This window comes from Antechinus flavipes, chromosome 2, assembly GCF_016432865.1.
Source record: "Antechinus flavipes isolate AdamAnt ecotype Samford, QLD, Australia chromosome 2, AdamAnt_v2, whole genome shotgun sequence".
NCBI lineage: Eukaryota > Metazoa > Chordata > Mammalia > Dasyuromorphia > Dasyuridae > Antechinus > Antechinus flavipes.
The window spans coordinates 557,655,372-557,674,991 of NC_067399.1; the positions used below are offsets into that span (position 1 = coordinate 557,655,372).

The window sequence follows — 19,620 nt, forward strand, 5'->3', positions numbered from 1 at the left end:
TTAATAATTTGGAAAAAAAAAAAAAAAAGACTTACTTTCTCCATTCTGCTAATTTTCTCCAAATCTCCTTAAATGCACTTTTAGAGTTATTTTAAAAGTTTACAAAAAAAAAAAAAAAAAAAAAAAAAGAAAGACTAATTTCCTTTTTTTTTTTATACAAAAATGATAAGTAGCAAGTTGTTCTGACCAACACAGGAGTTTTTTTTTTTTTTAATGCATTCTGTAAAAGTTCATTTGACAGTCTTTTTTTTTTTTAATTCACAGTCCATTAAATTCTTCCCCTCTCTTCTTTTTAGCAAACTTGTAACATCCTTTTATATCCTTTCTTAACAGAAGGAATTTAAGCAAACAAATCAGTCTTTTGCCTTTTCTTTCTCTCTGTTTCATTCCCCTTCTTTTTTTTTTTTTTTTTTTTTATTGAATTGCCATATAAGGCCAGTTAAAACTGCTGCCAGATAGTAACATATCCCTGATTAGGGTTTCTATGGGGGTTTTACCTACCAAACGGACGAAAAACAATTGCTCTATGACAGAAGAGGAGACAGTGCGAAGGGAAGGAAGGCGAAGCAAGAGCTTTCCAAATCGTGTTGGCTGGTTGGGGTACTGGCTCCTAACATACTCTTCCAAAGCACACTGTGACTTTTCCTGCAGGCTTTCCACATGGGCTACATCAGAGAGACCACAGGCATCTAAAAAAAAAAATACAGTTAAGTTAAGAGGCTTGAAATGGATCATATAAAGTGTATGTAGAGTGCTTGCTTGGTTGAACATCCTTCAAATTAGATGTTAGACCAAAAAAAAAAAAAATAGCATTTGATGAAAAAATATGTAATGGAAGAGAGCGAGAAGATCGAGAAAGAGCTTTGGATGGTGGTTCTGGTGGATTTTAAAATAAAATATAATTCAGTAAAATGAAGGGTTTCACTGTTCCCTGACCCAGGATCTTGAGGTTTCTAGATCACCATAAAGGGGCACTGAAAAATATACTTGATGAATCTGGGAGTGAAAAGAGTTCCGAACACCCTACTGTCCACTGGTTCCCTTATTATTTTTGCTAGAAAATAATTGTTTAGCTTATAATCACAGAGTTAAGGACTGGGGAAGATGGATGAGGGAAAGGAATGGGGGAGCTGACAACCTGGCCCAGTAAAAAGTAATGGCCGCCAGGATTCAGCAACAGATTCTCCCCCAAAGAAGACAACTCGTTTTTCTCCAGTCTTTGAAACTGATTTAAGTGGCCCTTTAAAACTGATCTTGTCAGTTTAGTCTATTCAGAGGCAGCCATGCAAACTGTGATCTCTCTGTTCATTTGAGCTGTTTCTTTTTTTCCCCCTCTTTTCTTCTCTCTCTCTCTCTCTCTCTCTCCCCCCCCCCTTTGGCTCTGTCTTTGTCTGTCTGTCTGTGTCTCCCCCTTAAAAAAACCCAAACTTATAAAAAAGCACCCCCTTCCAATATCAACTGGCCACTTTTCCCTTTCAGATAGGGGAAAACATAATAAATTCCCTTCAAATAAGAAGCTTCTTTGCTAAGAGAGCACAGGTTGTGACCTGACCTTTCTATGGCTTACTAGGCATTGCTAAGACTAACACATGCATATTATGCGTCATTAAAATTGAGGTTTTAAAAGAGAGAGTATGTGTAGTATATGTATATACTCATATTTTTGTGGATACATTGCATTTACATGGAATACATGAGTTCCTGTAGTCAGGAATGTTTGAAAATTACTCACATAAGACTTCTTTTTGCATTTGTATTGTGTCTGTTCCTGAATAATATAAGAGAAACCTTTATCTAGTTGGGAAGCAATTTGCATTCTCCACACCAGGCCTCACATTTTGCAAATAGTAATAAATTAAACAGTTACAATAATATCAGATGGTTTTTCCTAGAAAGACTAAGAGCATAGCTAAGAAGCTAAATATCAAATCCAAAAATTGAAGTCACTCCACTCCCATGGTCAGAAATGAAGAGTGAATTGGATGTGGGAATATGGGACGCGTTTGTGTGTGGTGGGATGCTCATTTCTGTATAGTTAAGTAAGGAAGGTACCCTAAAATGACAGGTCAATATAAAAAATTCTTAGATGAAAAAATCTCCATTTAGCTCTTACTTTGTGCTAGTATAGTTTTTTTTTTTTTTAAACTGATTACCTTAACACCTTAGAAGATGAAATGGGTAGGGGGAGAGTGGGGGAGTTTTTATGAATAAAGCAATAGTATATAAAAGGAAGCTTGGGTCAGGACCCAGAACCTGGAAGAGATCCAACAAATGACTTGGTTCTTTAGACCCCCTTAAACACAACAAGGAAAGGCTGGTGATTCCTTCCCCCACATAAACTGTATTTCCCTCCTGTTTCCTGATTTCAGATTTAAAAACTGTGATGAGTAATTATTTTTCAAGTCCTACCTCAATTTGAATGTTTATCATCCTGAGTTAGGAGACACTTTCTCCTCTCAGCTCTGACAAAAGAATTGGTTGAAAACTTGACAGAATTTCAAGGGCGTACATACACTGCACAATGCCATTATATATAGCCTAGAGTTAGCATATTTAGCCCAGGTATTGCATAAATTGCAAAGCTCTATATATCTCAAAAATAATTTGGCTTCAAGAGTTAATTAATATCAACTACATTACTCATACAGGTTAAACTACATGCAAACTAATTAGATTTCATAATGCATTCATTATTGTTTTATAACTCGTGCACTATTTATACACAGTTCAAATAGGCTCATACTTTCCCCTTTGAATTATCTGAAAATACTGTGCTTGTTTGACAATTTAGGAAAAGAGACAGAGATATGTAACCACATAATTGTTCTTTCTCTCTTCCAACTAATACTAAGTCCAATATGTAACCCTGAACTATTATCATATATATAATATAATATAATATATGTGTGCATTCACGTGTTATAAGAATGTTATTTTGAAAATCACCAGATCAGCTTGGATGGGACTCCAATAAGAACTATTGCAACGTTAACATGCAAACTTTTCTCCTGACATAAAAGGAGACAGGTTACTGAAGTGCCCATATTTATTTGCCAGGACAAGGCAGGACTGGAAATGGGGATGCAGTCACTGTCTATGAGGACTGGAAGCATTTTGTAAAAGACCCTCTGGCCTCTTAAGACTGGGGATGGGGGAAGGGGAAAAAAGATAGAGTAAAATAGAATGGGGAGAGGACAGAGAAATGCATTTCATTCCCACTGCTTATTTGATGTAGTCACCCTTCCTAGTCCAATAAGAGTGATCTTAGACTCAAGGGTCAATCTAACTTGGCCCTCTGCAAGAGCCTGGGTGGCTTGCCTGAAGCAAAGCATTCTACAATGCCATTGTTCTTCCAATCTTATTTCCCCAGGCTGCCATTACTCTAAGAGACTACATGCTAAACAAAGTTTTCTACGGGATTCTACTCACAACTTCTCTTCCTCCCCCCTCACTCCAAGAGGAGGGGGAAGGGCTAGTGATTGGACTCATGACCCCAACAGACTCCCAGCTTCATCTCCTCCCATCAATTCCCCTCCCCCCTCCTCATCTCAACACAAGGCGAGGAAACATTCAAAGTGTGGCCAAAACACTGGGTGCTAGGCAGTGGCTTTTATGTTTATTTGTCTTCCTTTTGATTCCTACCTGAGGTGAAGAGGACTATGGCCTTTAAACAGCTGTATTCTGCTGAATCAACGTGTAATGCCTTCAGTTTTTCCACTTGCTCCTGGAAGATTCGTATGTGGTCCATAAAGGCAACCACTCGATCAGCAGACATTGGCGAGGCATGAAGGCCCGCTGCTGCCAGGAGCGGGGCAACGTGAAGGGGCATGGAGCACTGGGCAGCATTGAGCACAAACAACTCGCTCCAGGTCAGCCGGAGCAGGGCCACCTGGTCTGTGATCTGGAGGTCTGGGAAGAAGGGAATATTCCTGGCCCACTCCACTGCGCTGAAGAGCATCCGAGCTGCCAGTTCACAAATGTTCTCGATGCCCATGATGTTGTTGGGTTGCATGCACTGGCTGCCAAAGCGGGACGTTGGGTAGGGCTCAGCTCGGAGAAGCAGGGATATATATCCGGATAGGTAGGAATGGCAGTTGAGTGGGTCTCCATTTGTCAAGGCGAACTGACCATGAGTTGGCTGTGTGGGTGGCATTCTTCCCCTTTGGACGGCTGCAGTGAATAAAGAAGAAACTACAGCAATTAATACCTGAATTGGTTGGGTTATCTCAAAAGATTCAAGAGTAAGTTTTTGTTGCGTTTGTTTTGTATTGTATTCTCCACGCCTACCCCCACCACTTTAAAAGTCAGATCAGAGCACCCTGTTATTTCCAGACAGATTTCTCTGCTTGCAAACACGTGAGAGAGAGAGATCTGGGAATCTGCTTGCTTTCTGACTGATTTAAAGTCAAACCAACACAGAGGCTACGTAATGTTGTATACTTGCCTAAAATGCTCCTGCTTGGAGCTGGGATAAGAACCCAGACTGTTCACTTCCTAAACACACCCGGCTGCTTTTGTGTTTCCTCTCTTACGAGAGGAATGTGTCATTCTGGGGGCATTTTTCTTCTTTACAGCTAAACATCTGATATTTCTTATTGATTGGGGGAGGGGAGAGCGGGAGGGGTCGAGGGAGGAGGGGGAGACGTTATTTCAAAATACACAGTGCTCGCCCCAAACGGCCTTTATTGACTTTCGAATAATCCTTCCAAAAAACACACCCCAATCAGACCACTGCAAGAGAAATGCATTATTATTTAAGATCACGTCTATCAGCTGATCAGTGAATTGAGGGCTTTTCTTTTGGTTAATAAATTTACATGGAGAGTGGGAGAGAGAGAAAGAGAGGAGGAAGAGAGGGAAACAGAAGGGAGGGAGCGAGCGAACGAGACACGAGAGAGATTAGAAAGGATCGCCTGAGAGAGGCAGACACGGAGAGGGCGAGAGGGAGCGAGAGAGTGTTGCTAAAATGTTTTTGATTTATATTTGTTATTTAACGTATTACAAGGTTAGTTACTCTTGCAGAAACACAAAGAAAACAAGGCGATCCCTAACCCTTAACCTACATAACAGCGCCCAGGCTCTAAGAACGCCATTGGAAAACTAGAGCTCACATTTCTCTTCTAATTTTATATCACAAAGACCCAACTTGCCCAGAGCGAAAGCAGCCACGGATGGCCTTTCCCCTCCCATCTCCCCAATCCTAGCATATTCTCTCTCCTTCAAAAGTGAAAGAAAAAGAAAACAACACAGGTATTTTTTTTTAAAGCAGAATGTTAATCCACGGAGGATCAAACGAGAGTTGTACACTGTTAATACAGTGAAGTGCATAAAATTGTCATTGTAATTTGAACCTCCTGTACAAAAGTACAATCTCAGGTTTTTTGTTTTTTGTTTTTTTAAATCTAGGGGAGGGGAGGGGAGGAATATATGTTGAACATGCAGGAAAACAAGTCAACAGGAAAAAAGTAAACCATACTTTAAAAAAAATTCCCAAACAAAACACCCCATCATATCCCTTTCACAGAGACGAATTGAAATTCAGTTTCAATCAATGAAAACAAAATCAAAACAAAGTTGGGGGGGGGGGGAAGGAGGAGAGAAATCAGTTGGAATGCTGGAAAAAGCATGCAGGGTTGTTTTTTTTTTTTTTTTTTTTTCATTTGAGTTTTTTTCTCCCTCTCGGTTTAATTACTTAAAGACCGATTAAAAAAATACAAAAGGCAGTGAATTGTAAATTGGAAAACAAATGAAATCCCAATACCTTCCCGTCTCATGCCAACTTTGAGGCATTTTTTGAGGCGGCAGTACTGACACTGATTGCGGTGGTGCTGGTCTATAGGACAGTTCCTGTTGGCACGACAAGTGTAACTCAGGTTCCTCCTTACACTCCTCTTGAAGAAACTCTTGCAACCCTCGCAGGTAAACTGGCCATAATGTTTGCCACTAGATTTGTCCCCACAAACCACACACTCAATGTGCTGCTGTTGCTGCTGCTTGTCCCCGGCTTGGCTCTGCTGGCTGGGCTGGTTGGTCTGGGCTGGAGTGCTGGGGGGGCCCCCTTGGCCCGGAGTTTGCGGGGTGTGAGGGGCCCCGGCTGGTGGTCCTTGTACTGGAGGTGCTTGCGAAGGTTGAGTTCCCTGGTTTCCTGGTACATCGTCTTGGGGGTCTCGCCACGCACCAACTACCATTGCCATATCTATCGGACACCGTTTCCAAACTTCCTGTTCCCCTTTCTTTCTCTCGGGCTCTCTGGTCGGTCTCTCTCTCTCTCTCTCTCTCTCTCTCTCTCTCTCTCTCTCTCTCTCTCTCTCTCTCTTTTGTGTGTGTGTGTGTGTGTGTGTGTGTGTGTGTGTGTGTGGTTTTTTTTTTTTTTTTGAAAGTTTGTTGCTTTTCTTGCTTTCGGATCAGCTTTGGCGATTTTCGGGGGGCTTTAAAAAGGAGGAAGGGAGGGGGAGGGAAGGGGGAGCGCAAATATCGGCAAATGTGGAGAGCAAGGGAGGGGAGGGGGGAGATGGAAGTCGATTGTCTGGCTTCAAGACAGAAGTAGAAAAAAAAATCTCTTCAAAGATCTCTCTCTCTCTTCTCTCTCTCTCTCTCTCTCTCTCTCTCTCTCTCTCTCTCTCTCTCACTCTCTCTCTTAAAGCTATTCTGTAGCAGAGGAGTTGGAGGAGGAGAGGCGACTGTCTGGGGGCCAAGTCCAGGGCAGCTCACAGTCAGCCATTCAGGAAAGCCATCAAAATAAGAATGAATAAAAGATTAAAGATTACACACACAGGGGCGAAAAAAGACACAACTACAAGACTTCGTTCCGTGCAGGGAGCTGACGGTCTCGCCGAAGCTTTTTTCAAGTCCAGGGGTATAAACATGAAACTGATCAAATTCTTGCGTTGGCTTCGGGTTCTACGCGGTGGGTTAGTCCCGCGGCTCCTGGTGCTGCTGCTGCCGCCGCCGCCGCCGCAGCCGCCGTCGCCGCCGCTCGTCCTGCTGCTTCCCCCTGCTCGCTTGTTGTTGCTGCTGCTGCTGCTGCCGCCGCCGCCGCCGCCGCCGCCGCCGCCGCCGCTGCTGCTGCTGCTCCTCCTCCTCCTCCTCCTTGCTCCTTCTAGCGAGTGGTTCTAGCGCCGCTGGTTCAGACACATAGGGAAAGAGTCAACTCTCCAGCAGCAGCGGGGATAATGATAAAAGAGAGAGAGGAGGGAAGATCACAACCTAGAAGAACATCCTTCATGCGCAAAAAAAAAAAAAAAAAAAAAAAAAAAAAAAAAAAAAAAAAAAGAAGCCACACAACACAGCACAGAGAAGGCAACTCAGGGAGGGAGGGGAAAAAAAGGAGGGGGGGGGAGAAAAGAACAGAGAATCAAAGTGATCAAATATGCTAAAAAGGGGGGTTAGGGAGTGAATGCGATTTATAGGCGCCGGGGCTGGCAGAAGTGGTTTCTCTGCGATCAGCTCACTGAGCTCTCTATATAGTGAACTTTGACACGACTGCTGCAACTTAGCACACGTTACCATGGCGACCACTCGCCTTATAAGGCAACAGACTGTGTTTGACTGGTCAAAAGCTCCCGGACCGCCCCTTCCCCCTCATTGGCCAAATGAGCCTTGTGCTGCCTGGTATGGCTGCCAGAGAGAGCTGCCCGGTCCTAAAGGGAGATGAATCTCAGTCAATTCGCTTCAGTCTTGCCTCCTCCGGCTTGCAACCGAGGGGGGTGGGGGTAGAGCACAGGGGGAAAGAAAGGCGAAAGGAGGGGGGGAGGGAGAAACCACGGCTAAAAGGATTTTTTGCATCCCACCTCCCCTTTCACCACCAAAGCTTGCATCGGATATTTTATCAAAGATGAGAGAAACAGCTAAACATATATGCAAAATAGTTCTTAAAAAGCTATTTATGAAGCATTGGAAATAAGACTTTTCCCCTCAACTTAACAGACGCCACGAAACCAATCTCGGAAAGAACCTGGAGCGCTCACATTTTTATGTTGAGAATGTTAGGGAGGAAGAGTTATTTGGGATTTTTTTTTTTAAGTTCGGGGAAGGGGGGGGGGCTGATAAAGGGAGTTAGATAAGAAGGGAATGAAAATGACATTAGCTACACCAGGTGATTGGTCGACCTTTTAAAAAATAACTAATCAGTGGCTACTGTGTTTTTAAAAAATTCTGATATTCAGTTTTGGGTTTTTTTTTTTAATATTAAAGTTTCACAGGCATGCAGAAAGAACTTTTAATTGTTCAAATAAAGTATATATAGGATTCTGATCCCCTAAAAGGTAACCATAGTTTACTGCCACAATAAAGTTAAAATACATTATCCTGAACTTTTCCCACTATCATTTGTTTTAAATAACTATAAAGGAGACATGGTAAATTAAAGTAGGCAAGTCTATTTTGGAGAGAGGAAAAAAGTCTTTCTGACTGACTGGCATGAAGGTTATCATTTCTAAACCATCCACTTTTTCTCATACCATACTAATGTATGTATGCATGCATGTACATGCATGTCTGAAATATCCATGTATCTTATATACATCTGTCAATATGTAAGGACAAAGGCTTCATAAAAAATACTTCTAGATAACAGAATAGTTGTCTAAATACGTCATTGTTTTTCGATTTTTCCCTTGCCTTCAAATAACCTTTAAACCCCTGTAAGAAGAGATCCTAAGCGGAATTGGAAATAGTATCAACACACATATCTTTTTGGACACACACACACACACACAAGCAAAATTAAGAAAAGGAGGATTAATGTCAGTAAAAGCAATTTAATGGAAGCATACACCATAACCTTCAGTTCTGTTGTGCAAAATTAATTCAAGATAATTGTTTCTGTGTGCCAGTGTGAGCCGTTTTTAAAATTTTATTTATTGATAAAATATATCTTACAAGATTTTCGCAGAACACAATACATTTCAATTTATTAACTTTTCTGTTAGCTTTCGACGAGGTAGTGGTTCATCATTATTACATGTTTATTAGGTTAAGGTTATGATTCAGGAGCACAGATTCTTTACTCATGAGAAACATTAAACAGGTAAGCCAACTAAGTATGTACATTTAAAATGGGAGCAATTAAAAACATGGAGCACCAAAAGAGATGAATGCATCATATAAACAAATCAATGACTAAAAAGGAACCATTTTTTGGCTATATAGACAGCCGCAGGGATTGAGGAGGTTTAAGCTAGCTAGCCTTTCTACTACTATCATCTCATACTCCTATTTCCCCTATCCTTCCAATGCTCACAAAACTGGATCTATGTGCATTTTACTTTAAATACCTTATTCCCTTACATACTAACAGAATAACAGAAAGGTTAAAAAGTAAAGCTATATAAAAATGAGGGACTACATGTTGAAAATTCTCCTCTCTCTGTCTATCGAGTCTTCCCTTAACCCATACGCTCTTGCCGCTATCACGTATTTCACCAAAGCCCCAGGTGCTCAGATTATTTGAAAGTTGTAAAAAAAAAAAAAAAAAAATCCACGCTAAACTATCATAAACCTTGTAGGTAATGAGATTGCCTATACTGAGAGGTGTGGATGGTCACAGCCAAAGACAAGTTGGGAAATTCCAATTGATTAGAGAAACAATATAACTTTCACTTAAAAAAAATGACACGGTAGGTAGAAAAGAAACAAAATCAGAATAGGGAAACCCCCCCCCCAAAAAAAATAATCTTTATAATTTCAAGAGTCACTGTTGGCATCTACAAATTTCGAAATATTAGGGAAAGAGCTTTTGCCTATTACTCTTAATGCAGACTTGTAATTGGGCTGTAGTTTAGATAGGAAAAGATGAAGGGGATTCCCATTTCAGCTCAATAAAGGATCAGAATAATTGATTACAGGGAGATCTTAATTCCTTCCTCACAACTATACATACCTTCACAGCACGATGAGTCTTTAAAAACATGCACAAGAATAACAGGTTGAATGGTAGATCATCTTTTAATTCCACTTGGAAATTTTTGAAAACCGAAGTATATAATCTGATTGCTTGTCTTAAAATAAAGCCATCCATCCATCTCATTTATTAACTAATTGTTCATCAGATGATAAAGCTTACATACATTTTACTAATTAATACTGTTTTAAAATTTATTTTTTTTTAAAAAAAAGTCATTTTTTGGTTTCTTTAAAGCATAGAAGAATATGTTTATGAACTATAGCTAATTTTACAGAATTTTAAAAAAAATGAGAGGAACCAAGGTAAGGAAGAGAGGGCTGGATTTTGAAACGTCTTCATTAGAGGTCTATCAGTTTAGAAAAGACATCTCCAAAAACTAAATTTTGAAAGTGATATTATTGTTATTGTTTCTAAACCCTTCTTTGCCCTTTTTTTATTGCAAATGTAAATTTATTTTAATGAGAAGAATAGTGAGCCTTAATTTGAAGAAAGTTGGGATAAATCTGTAATTCTAAAAAAAGGAATGCATTTTCCTCCTTGAAAGTTATCTAACAGTGCTGTAATTCTTTGCAGATTAAATCGCAATATGAAGACAACATCGAACAAATACCGAGTTTCACTCTGAACTCAGTGGAAACCAGTTACGTCTAACAGAATTCATTGAATTCCTCTTCTCCCTGAATATAGGATGTGTGTGTTTTTCTCTTCCACCACACTGAAGCACCATGAATAGGGAAAGTGGCTCCTATTGTGTCCCTCTGAACTTCCAAGTCAATGCAATTTTTAACCACTGGCTTGTGGTACTTTGAAAATCACCAGGGGCTGTCAGAGTTGGGTCCTCTGAAAAATTTACAGTGCTAAATCAGAGCATATGCTGTGAGGGAAAAAATTGCTTAAGATTGGAGCAAGTACAGTATCTGTCTGCCCCCTAGTGTAAGGCTCTTATCTGCCTAAAATTCAACTTTAAAAGAAAAGGATCTCTTAAAGGGAAACGACTTTTGGCTCACATATGCATACGAGAATGAAACTTTCTGTACGTTTTAATCTGATTAATTCTTAAGGATTTAAAATTAATTGGCTTGGGCATTGCTGAACTGGACCATACGATTTTAGTCTCGGCTTCACCACGCCAATGCTGAATAGGTATTTTTTTTTTTTGGGGGGGGGGCGGAGGGGAGACTTTGTCTCTCTCTCTCTCTCTCTCTCTCTCTCTCTCTCTCTCTCTCTCTCTCTCTCTCTCTCTCTCTCTTTAAAAATGAGAAACCGTTCCTTGATTGTTTTGGTCAGAGCAGAACATTGCTTCTTAAGTCAGAACCGCGCGGTTGCAATAAAGAGCAAAAAGATAAATATTTGCTTTAAAGCTGCAAGCAAACTTCACCACACCTCCCGATGGTGAGTACCCTTCTTCTTGCAATTGTACTACTTGCTGGAACAGAAAGCTTTCCTTTTGAGCTGGCGTTGCGGATAGCACCCAGCCAGGCTTGACTTTTTCTAGCAATTCTGTCAGCTGCACAAGGTTGCAAAATTAAGTGAGTTTAAAATGTAACTGTAAATTTTGATACTTAGTTCAAGCCTGGCACATCGTTTGCTATATAAACCGAGTAGTCTGATGTCTAGAAATACAAGCTTAGGGGGCTGGCTCTGATTTTTGCATTATTGTAGGAAATGAATTTATACAGCACAGTAATTACTATTAGATTCAATCATATTTTGGCAGCTTTATAATTTTGTCGTCCCCCATACATACACATATCTCAGGACATATATAATAAAATAAAGCAATGCAATGTATTGAATATACTTCTTTTCTCCTCCCCCACCCCCCTCAAACCCATTAATAGCTATATCACACATATTAGCAAACAGGTTTTAAAAAAGCACGAAATAATATAAAATCACACACAATACAATAAGAAAGTACAAAAGAAGAAGAAGAAGAAACTATAAGTAAACATACCAAAACCATATTTGCCTTGTTCAAGGTCCCAAACCGCTTGCATCTTCCTTCTAAACTGGAATAACTCTCCTTTAGTTTGGCAGGTGAAATAAACGCTTTGTTTGCCCCCTGAAAAGATGTGTCTTTGGTAATTAAAGAGAATCTCCTTCTTGGTATTTATCTAAGCGATTGTGCAAACTGATAAAAAGTAGGATATAGCCTTCAGGGAAAAAGAGGAAAGGTGAAAGAAAAGATCTTCAACCTAAGGGAAGTGCTTTCCATGTATTATTAGCTTTCAGCCTTGGAAAATACTGAACACTAACTTTACACAGACAAGGTTTCAGGGAGCTTTGTACATAGCTGCTGAGGAATGCACGCCTCGCCTTTAAGAAAAATCCCCCAAACCCAAGGTAGGAGATGCCTTGAGTGATCCTTGTCTCTCATCTCATTCCATAGAAGGAAGAGTACGTTGCTACACCTTGTTTGGGGCTGGAAAGACGAGACTTTAAAAACACCCGTCCAATTGAAAATATCTCCCAACTTAATGAGTTTAGTCGTAGGATGTATGAAATGATTTCGAGCCTCAGCAGAAAACCGCAAACACATAGGCGATATTGCAAAGAAAAACGAACACAAGCATAGCAAAATTGCACTGTTTGGGGTCGGGAGGGATGTAGCCTAATCCTAAAGCAAGTTGGAAAAAAAACTGAGCTGGGGGGGGGGGGAGAGAACACATCATAGCAGAGTGGCAGATCCCCCCTCTCCCTCGATCAAAGATAGAACTTTAAATGGGGGTCAATATTTTTCAGAGGAATCCGTTTGAACACTAATTTCTATTCTTAACTCAACCCCCCAAAGAGATGCCCCCCCTTTGGATAAATTTCCTCCTTGTCTCCATTTTATAACTTCAAAAAAGAGAAAATATTTTATTTTTTGATGGCTCATTTGAGAGACATAGAAGGATGCCCATTTCATGAACATAAAATGAATACCCAATAATCCTATCACCCCCCCCCAAAAAAAAACTCATGTGGAATCACTAATACAGTAGATCAAGAAAATTCAGACTAAATTATATTGCGTTTGGCAGCCTAATACAGTTTTAACTAATGGATTTTTTTTTTGTTTTGTTTTAAGAGAAGAATAATGGTGAAACATGGATCTTTTATTTTAGGAAACTGTTATGGTAAGATGTATGTCAGACTTGACAAATGGAACAAACGTTCCTCCACTGTTTCTTGTCCTTGTCTTAAACAGGAATTAAGTTAAACACAGTGCTGAATGTTAATTACATGTTTACTGGCTAATGAAAATTACAAATGGTTTTGCCACCTCAAACAATGATGAAAACTATGAAGACACTGTAATTATATACTTTGAGGAAAATAACTCAGAATATTGATCATAAGAAGTGTAAATCTTTTTTTAAACTATTCATTAATACCATAAATATGGTCTACAAAAGTTTTCTTTGTGGTTTACATAATCAGTGTAGGAAACGGATGGGGGGGGGTTCTGAAAAAGGTGGTGAACTATTTCCAATGGAGTACACTTCTTTAACTCTACCGTCTTCCCACTTCCACTCCCACACTGACCCTTCTTTCCCTGGTTCCCAGTCGCACCTCTGCCCCTCCCCCCTTCCCTCCCGGAGGTCGGGGGAGAATTATGAAGGTGTGATGACAAGCCTTAAGGTTACAGTTCAGGTCGAAATGATGTCATCCCCTGCTTTCTTCAGCTCCCTCTTCCTCCCCCAATCATCTCCATAAGGTTCCTTCCCTGAAGCTGAGCATCGCTTTTTCATCCAGGTCTGCTAAGTCTGTCATTCTCTGAGATAACCTGATATTTAGTTGGACAAATTTTACAAGGGAATTCACTGAGGCACAGCGAAGGAACCTTGGGAAGCTTTAGATCCCCATCAAAGGTGGAGTTAGTAGTTCATTTCAAAAGAAAAAAAAAAGTAAAGTGGTAAGCCTCCCCAAAACCAGCTAAATTCCCTCTTTTTTATTTTTAAAATTTTGGCCCAACTTATGGTGATAGCTGCCACTCTGATCTCTGGGGTCAAAGGTGAGGACTACCCTAACTTTAAAAGCCTGCGAATGACCAAGTTGGAAACCAGGGCTGCAATCTTAATAACCATAATGATCCAGTGATTGAGAAGAGAAGGCTTGTGAAATATGGAGGGAAGGGTGAGGGGGGTTGGAGGGTAGTGGTCACGAAACAATAGAATGGGTTTAATTTTTTTTTTAAAATAAAAGCAATATTAAGGATTTTTTAAAAAGTGCTGTATGATTGTGGGATTGGATTCTCCTTTTTCCTGAGAATTCCCAAGGCGCTGGTCTTTGTCTTAGAAGGAATGGAGTTTCTGAATGGTGTGAAAGGGACAGAGAGGGTCGCTTCAAATCGATTTTACTTGTCCTTTCTGTCTTTTCGGATCAACGCCCTTCAATGGACACAGAGGTGCTCTTTCAACCAAAAACTTGTGCGACATTTTCTGCCTGTATTGGTGCTAAATACAATAAACGCTGGGCAGATTTTTTTTTCTCCAAACCAAGAAAGCACCCTAATTAAATTGTTTTATATGGACAGTCAAGACAGACCAATTAAGTATGCATTAGTATAAAGATATATTCTTGAGATAAGGGCGCTTTAGAAAACATTTCTGGAACAAAAGGTGGGATTGTAGATGGGGTAAGTCTTACTCCTTGAAGACTCTCACCTTTCCCCTTCCCCTTAGTCTCCTTTTATTTATTTATTTTCAGACCTGCAGAAGGTGGATGAAAGTGCTGTTATAGAGGCTAAGCCGGTTGTCCTGCCAGCTAACAGGTGGAGAGGATGGTGGAGGTCTTTCTGCTTTTCAGGGTCTTGGTCCCTTTTCCCCTATACTGAATCCCTAGACTCTGAGGTACATAGATAACGATTCATTTCCTTTCAGAATCACATCTCAGACTTTTTACTGGTCATAGTTAGTGTCCCCGAAGAGCTTTGGAGAGGTTATAGTCCTGTGCACTATTTTCAATGAGGCTAAGGACCTGTGCGCGGCTGGGGGGTTTGTGTGTGGGAGCAACTAGATCATTAATCCAACAATGACTTTCTTGGCAGGAGGATCTTTTTTTTTGGGGGGGGCGGGGTTGGAGGGTACGAAGTAGTTTAGGAAGAGGAGAGGGGGAAGTGTGTGTGTATGTGTGTGTGCTTGCGTGCTGTGTGTGTGTGTGTGTGTGTGTGTGTGTGTGTGTATAATATAGCCTTTTTATCGCCCACCAGACTATAGCCTTGTTTTCCCACTCCTTACAAAAAAGTGTTGATGGATGGAACACCTTGGAGAGAATCTTAGCTTCTCTGCTGAGAATGGAGATGAGCACTGAGTTAGGAATTAAAACACCTACCCCTTTCCATCTTGTTACTTGATTCAGGAGCTGTTTGCTAAGGATAGGGTTGGGTGGGACAGAAAGATTAGTGATAAAAGTAGGGATATGGAAGAGTTTTTAAAGCTGAAGCGGCTCTGGGTTGGATTCTTGGACCTCTTGATTTCTCACCCACTCTTCCTCTCTCCTCCCTTGTTTCTCACTTCCCAATAAAAGAATTAGATTGAGTGGGGAGTATAAGCGGTTGAGGGGGTAGCTCCTGCAAAAAGGAAATTAACGGTTTTGAAAGGTGCTTCCGAAGATATGCATTTCATACCAAGGCTTTTAAAGTGTTAGAAGATCAGAGAGGAAGAAAAGGGGAAAAGGCAGCAGGAGGAGAGTTTGAGACCTCCCTTCTCATGGAATAATTTAGCACTTGCATAGGTGGCTTAATGTCAAAAATAAAAAGGTTTAGAAGACATTTTAAAAAGCAAGTTCTCCCCTTTGCTGGTTCTATTCCAACATAAATCAGAGCCCAGAAGAGGAAGAGAAGAACTCATCTAAACAGAGCTCAGCAAGTCTCCTCCTGGACAATGGGAACCTCCTGTTGGGCTGGGTATTGATCAGGAGAGGAGCTGAAGATGTCACCACACTAAATATTTACTGATCACACACAAATAGCCGGGACTTGAACGATTTTCTCCTGTGAGGAGAGCGCAGAGAGAAGGGTAAATCATTTTATTAGTGTGTATAAAGCAAAGAGCACACTCTGGGTTGGAGTGTTTTAAGATGTGTCTTCAACGGGATGAAAAGAGTTAGAAAATCGATATGAAGTGATTAGAAGCCCCCATAGTGACAAAGGGGCAGGGAGTTTCATGGATTTGGCTATACCAGGAGGGGGAAAAAACAAGAAAGGAAGAGGAGGAACTCTTTCACCACCTCCCTCCCCCTGCCAAGGAAAAAATATCATTAGCCTCCCTTTTCCCTCCCCCGGACAGCAAAAGAAGGTTAGGAAGACGCCGGGAAAGAGAATCTTAAAATCTCTAGTCAACTAAGAATTAGTTGTGGACGGCAAGCATACAAAAGCGTCAGAAAGGCAGAGTGCCTAGGATAAGGAGAGAAGTCTCATAAAAGCCACGGTTTGCTATAAGGTCTGGAAGCATTGTGATGGGAGGTGGAGGTGTAAAATGATAACAAAGCCTTGGAATAAATGCCTGGAACATTTTGAAAGTAACTTGCAAATGACTCGACATTGACATGAACAACAGAAGTTGAAAGGAATGATACCAGATACATACCTTTTTGTTTGTTTGTTTGTTTGTTTGTTTTAAATAAGCAACCGAGAAGTAATTTTGTTCCCACCCACCCCACAAAACAAATAGGTCTCATAAAACAGGTATAGCATTCTTCCCACTCCCAATTTCGACTAAAAGGGTACGTTAATTACAATCCATTGCAACCAGCAGATCTAAATTTTTGTCACCTTTCTTATTGACAGATTCCTTCCCTTCAATCTGTCCTTCTTTCCTACACCCCCCCCCCCACCTCATTTCCAATGACAGCTCAGTCAATATTTCCTAATATGAACAAACACCTCTGCCCGGTTGCGATTGTCTCCCTTCGGAAGTCTTCAAGCGCAGTAGCAGACTGAGAGCGAGGGAACTCCTCTGGGTGGGATCAAAGCAGAATACCCACTCGGTTTCCAGGTGTTAGGAGTGATGGAGGGGAAATCGCTTAAGTCAGAGACTAGTTTTCTGAGTCTAGATAGTGAAATGGCAGCAGGCAGCGAAGCCCGGCCAGTCCACAGGACAGGAAACCAGGTTTGGGTAATTAACCTAAATCCTAGTGATGAAAAGCCTTTTCTGGCCATAAGGTTGAGATGCAGAGAGGGCAAATTGGTGGAGGCGCAGCAAATTTTAAGGAAAAAGACTGCTTGCTGAACTTAGCAAAGCTTCTTGAATGTTTTTTTCTGGTAAGGAGAAAAAACCCTTATCCGAAAAAGAAAGCAGCAGGACTGATGTGAAAATGACTTTTCACTTTTCTAAGTGTTAGTATGGCTACTGTAAACAAACCTTGAAGTTAGAAACAGCTGCAAATAATCAACTGGCCACTAATTTCTGGGGACAGGGAGGGGGATGGGAGTAAAAAGAGAGGGAAGTATTGCCTTTTCATTCTTCTCCTTTGGACCCCCCATTCTGTTTCCCCCAAAAACATTATAGTGGGCATTTTAATTTTATTTTTTAATGTTTTATTGGTTGACTTATTATAATTATGATTATCATTAAGCCTGGGGAACCAAGGTGAACTGTCCTGATTAGATCATCAGAGCCACAGAAAAGATAGGTACAGATCCAATTAACAGTTTTCTATAGCTAAAGTTTCCCTGTCCCTCCACCCCCCAAAGATGCCAGTGGATTTAGAGCAGTATGTTCAGGTGTAAGGCAATGAGTGACTATAACTCCTTTCACTATAATCGTATAACCTCTTTACCTAATTCCTTAGATTGGAGATAGGAAGACTCTGACCTTGAGGTTGTAAGGAGCTTGGTCTCATTAACCCTTCCTAGTCCAAAACAGAAGTAAGGTTAACCATACTAATCTGCAAAAGGGGACTGCTGAAAAAGAAAGGAGAGGTCAGCAAACAGCAGTGAACTCAGTCCATTTGCAAGATTTTTTGTTTTGTTTTGTTTTGTTTCCTTCCCTGCTTTTCTCCCTACCCCGCTAAGTGTGAACATAAATCTCCAAAAAAAAACAAGCAAAGTTTTTCCCCATTAAAAATATTTGAAATGTGTTTTAGGAATCAGAAAATATTAATCAATAAAACATTTAATTTTCTTAAACTGAGTGACATATTTAGTGTTTTTCATGTTTCCAAAATGTATGTAATATTAAATTTGGTTTGTCTTTTTATTGGGGGGAGTTAGTTTAAAAGCAAGATACATTTATCCTTTTTCTTTTAAGTTAGACTAATTTAGCATCTTGTCAATAGCCAAATTATTTTTGAATCTGAATGTGATTATAAAAACATGTTATACTGACATCAAGCCTGATGATCTCACAATAGGTAGTTATATTATAGTCATATGAATATATACAAGCCCACATTTAGAAAGATTAATACACACATCTATGTAAGCACATGTTTATTCAATTACATATACATAGACATAGACATTTTATGTGAAAAAGTTTTTTGAAGCAATATTTACATATCAATGCCCTGTATATTATTGCCCATACATTTGTATAGAGAGTATACATAAGTGCTTGAATTCATAAATCAATAGTGAGGCAATATGAAAATATTTTGGATATTCTCAGAGACATTTTTTGTTAGGGTTAAAATGCAAGTTGAATCACTCCATTATTGATAAAGTTGAATATATGTTGTACAATTTTTGGAAAAGCACTTTACAAATAGAAAATGAAAATTTTCTTCAGTGAGATATTTTAGCAAGTAAATTATCTTAAAATGCCCCCCCTCCCTTTTTTTTTTTTTTTTTTTTTTTTGCACTTTACTTTCTAATGAATTGAAGAATGTTCAAGCCCAGGCCATCAAGAATGCTGGCATTAAGTGGCCACCTGAACATTGAACAAAATATGCCTATGACGAAATGACTTAAAATATTAAAATTTCTAGGTAACTATTTTTAAAAGAGTGACACCATTTTGACATCAATTTCTGCTTCAAGGAGGGCTTAACTGAAATATTACTTGAATATTCTTAACAAATATTTTCCTTCTTTTCAAGATGTTAATGATTAAATCTTTATAAAGTTGTCTTTCTATATCATGTCTAAAGAAATATTAATCAAACAATTGAGTGCTGGTAGTTAAAAAAGAAGTTGTTAATAAAACAAATAACCAAATAAAATAATATTGCTAATAGGCTGAATGTCAATGTATTAAACAAGACTATCAAAGAAAATTTATCTGAATTAATTTTACTTAGCAAAAAAACTCAAGATAAATTTTAGGTGTTAAAAATAACTTTAAAAAGAATTTCCTTTCTATTATGGCCTACAGAAGACTTTTTATAAATACAGAACCATATATCAGCATAAGGCATATAACAAGAGGCTCAGATAGGAAAATATAGATTCACAGACAATAGGAGAGACACTATGTGGATAGAGATTATATTAATCAATTATATATCTAATTATGTCTTTTCCACATAAAAATCTGACTTTCTTGGAAAGTGGCTGCTTTAAAAAAAATGTTAGATGAATTTCTTTTGCAGAATTAAGAGGGCTGTTTCACAACACATTTAAGCTCCTGTCCATTGAAATTATTAGCTTTACAGCTTAAACATGTTATCTTTTAACAAACTTTAGACAGCTTTTAAAGATTTTAAACACATGTTTGAGAATAGTTATTTTTTCATCAGTCTATTGCAATTTGTAAGAAATTAATCAGTCTTATCCAGAAGAATTCTCT

The 19,620-nt window shown here is 39.5% G+C and overlaps 1 protein-coding gene and 1 long non-coding RNA gene across 6 annotated transcripts in view; one reads left to right on the forward strand and one right to left on the reverse strand.

The window, feature by feature from the left end:
* Positions 1-392: 392 nt before the first annotated feature.
* On the reverse strand, positions 393-12,066 carry NR2F2 (nuclear receptor subfamily 2 group F member 2). 5 transcript variants are annotated; one of them, XM_051981032.1, is made up of 3 exons: positions 11,862-12,066; positions 3,643-4,170; positions 393-689 (listed from the first exon to the last, which is right to left on the reverse strand). In XM_051981032.1, exons 1-3 carry the CDS (start codon positions 11,902-11,904, stop codon positions 415-417), a joined length of 846 nt encoding a protein of 281 aa, XP_051836992.1. In that variant the 5' UTR covers positions 11,905-12,066; the 3' UTR covers positions 393-414. The 5 variants fall into 5 exon arrangements, with proteins under 5 accessions (XP_051836992.1, XP_051836994.1, XP_051836991.1 ...); XM_051981034.1 differs by lacking the exon at positions 11,862-12,066 and adding an exon at positions 6,774-7,219; XM_051981031.1 differs by lacking the exon at positions 11,862-12,066 and adding an exon at positions 5,762-6,282.
* LOC127551355 (uncharacterized) overlaps positions 11,149-19,620 on the forward strand; it is a 15,734-nt gene continuing 7,262 nt past the window's right edge. Inside the window, exon 1 of the long non-coding RNA XR_007951063.1 lies at positions 11,149-11,296. This is a non-coding gene — a long non-coding RNA (uncharacterized LOC127551355). The remainder of the gene's footprint in view (positions 11,297-19,620) is intronic.

Excerpts from the sequence above, each read along its gene's own strand:
- NR2F2 (XM_051981030.1), bottom strand. The coding sequence starts at position 6,194 with ATGGCAATGGTAGTTGGTGCGTGGCGAGACCCCCAAGACGATGTACCA. Across the intron at positions 4,192-5,761 it reads AGTTGGCATGAGACGGGAAG|TTTCTTCTTTATTCACTGCA; the intron begins GTATTGGGATTT and ends TAATTGCTGTAG. Across the intron at positions 690-3,642 it reads CATAGTCCTCTTCACCTCAG|ATGCCTGTGGTCTCTCTGAT; the intron begins GTAGGAATCAAA and ends TTTTTTTTTTAG.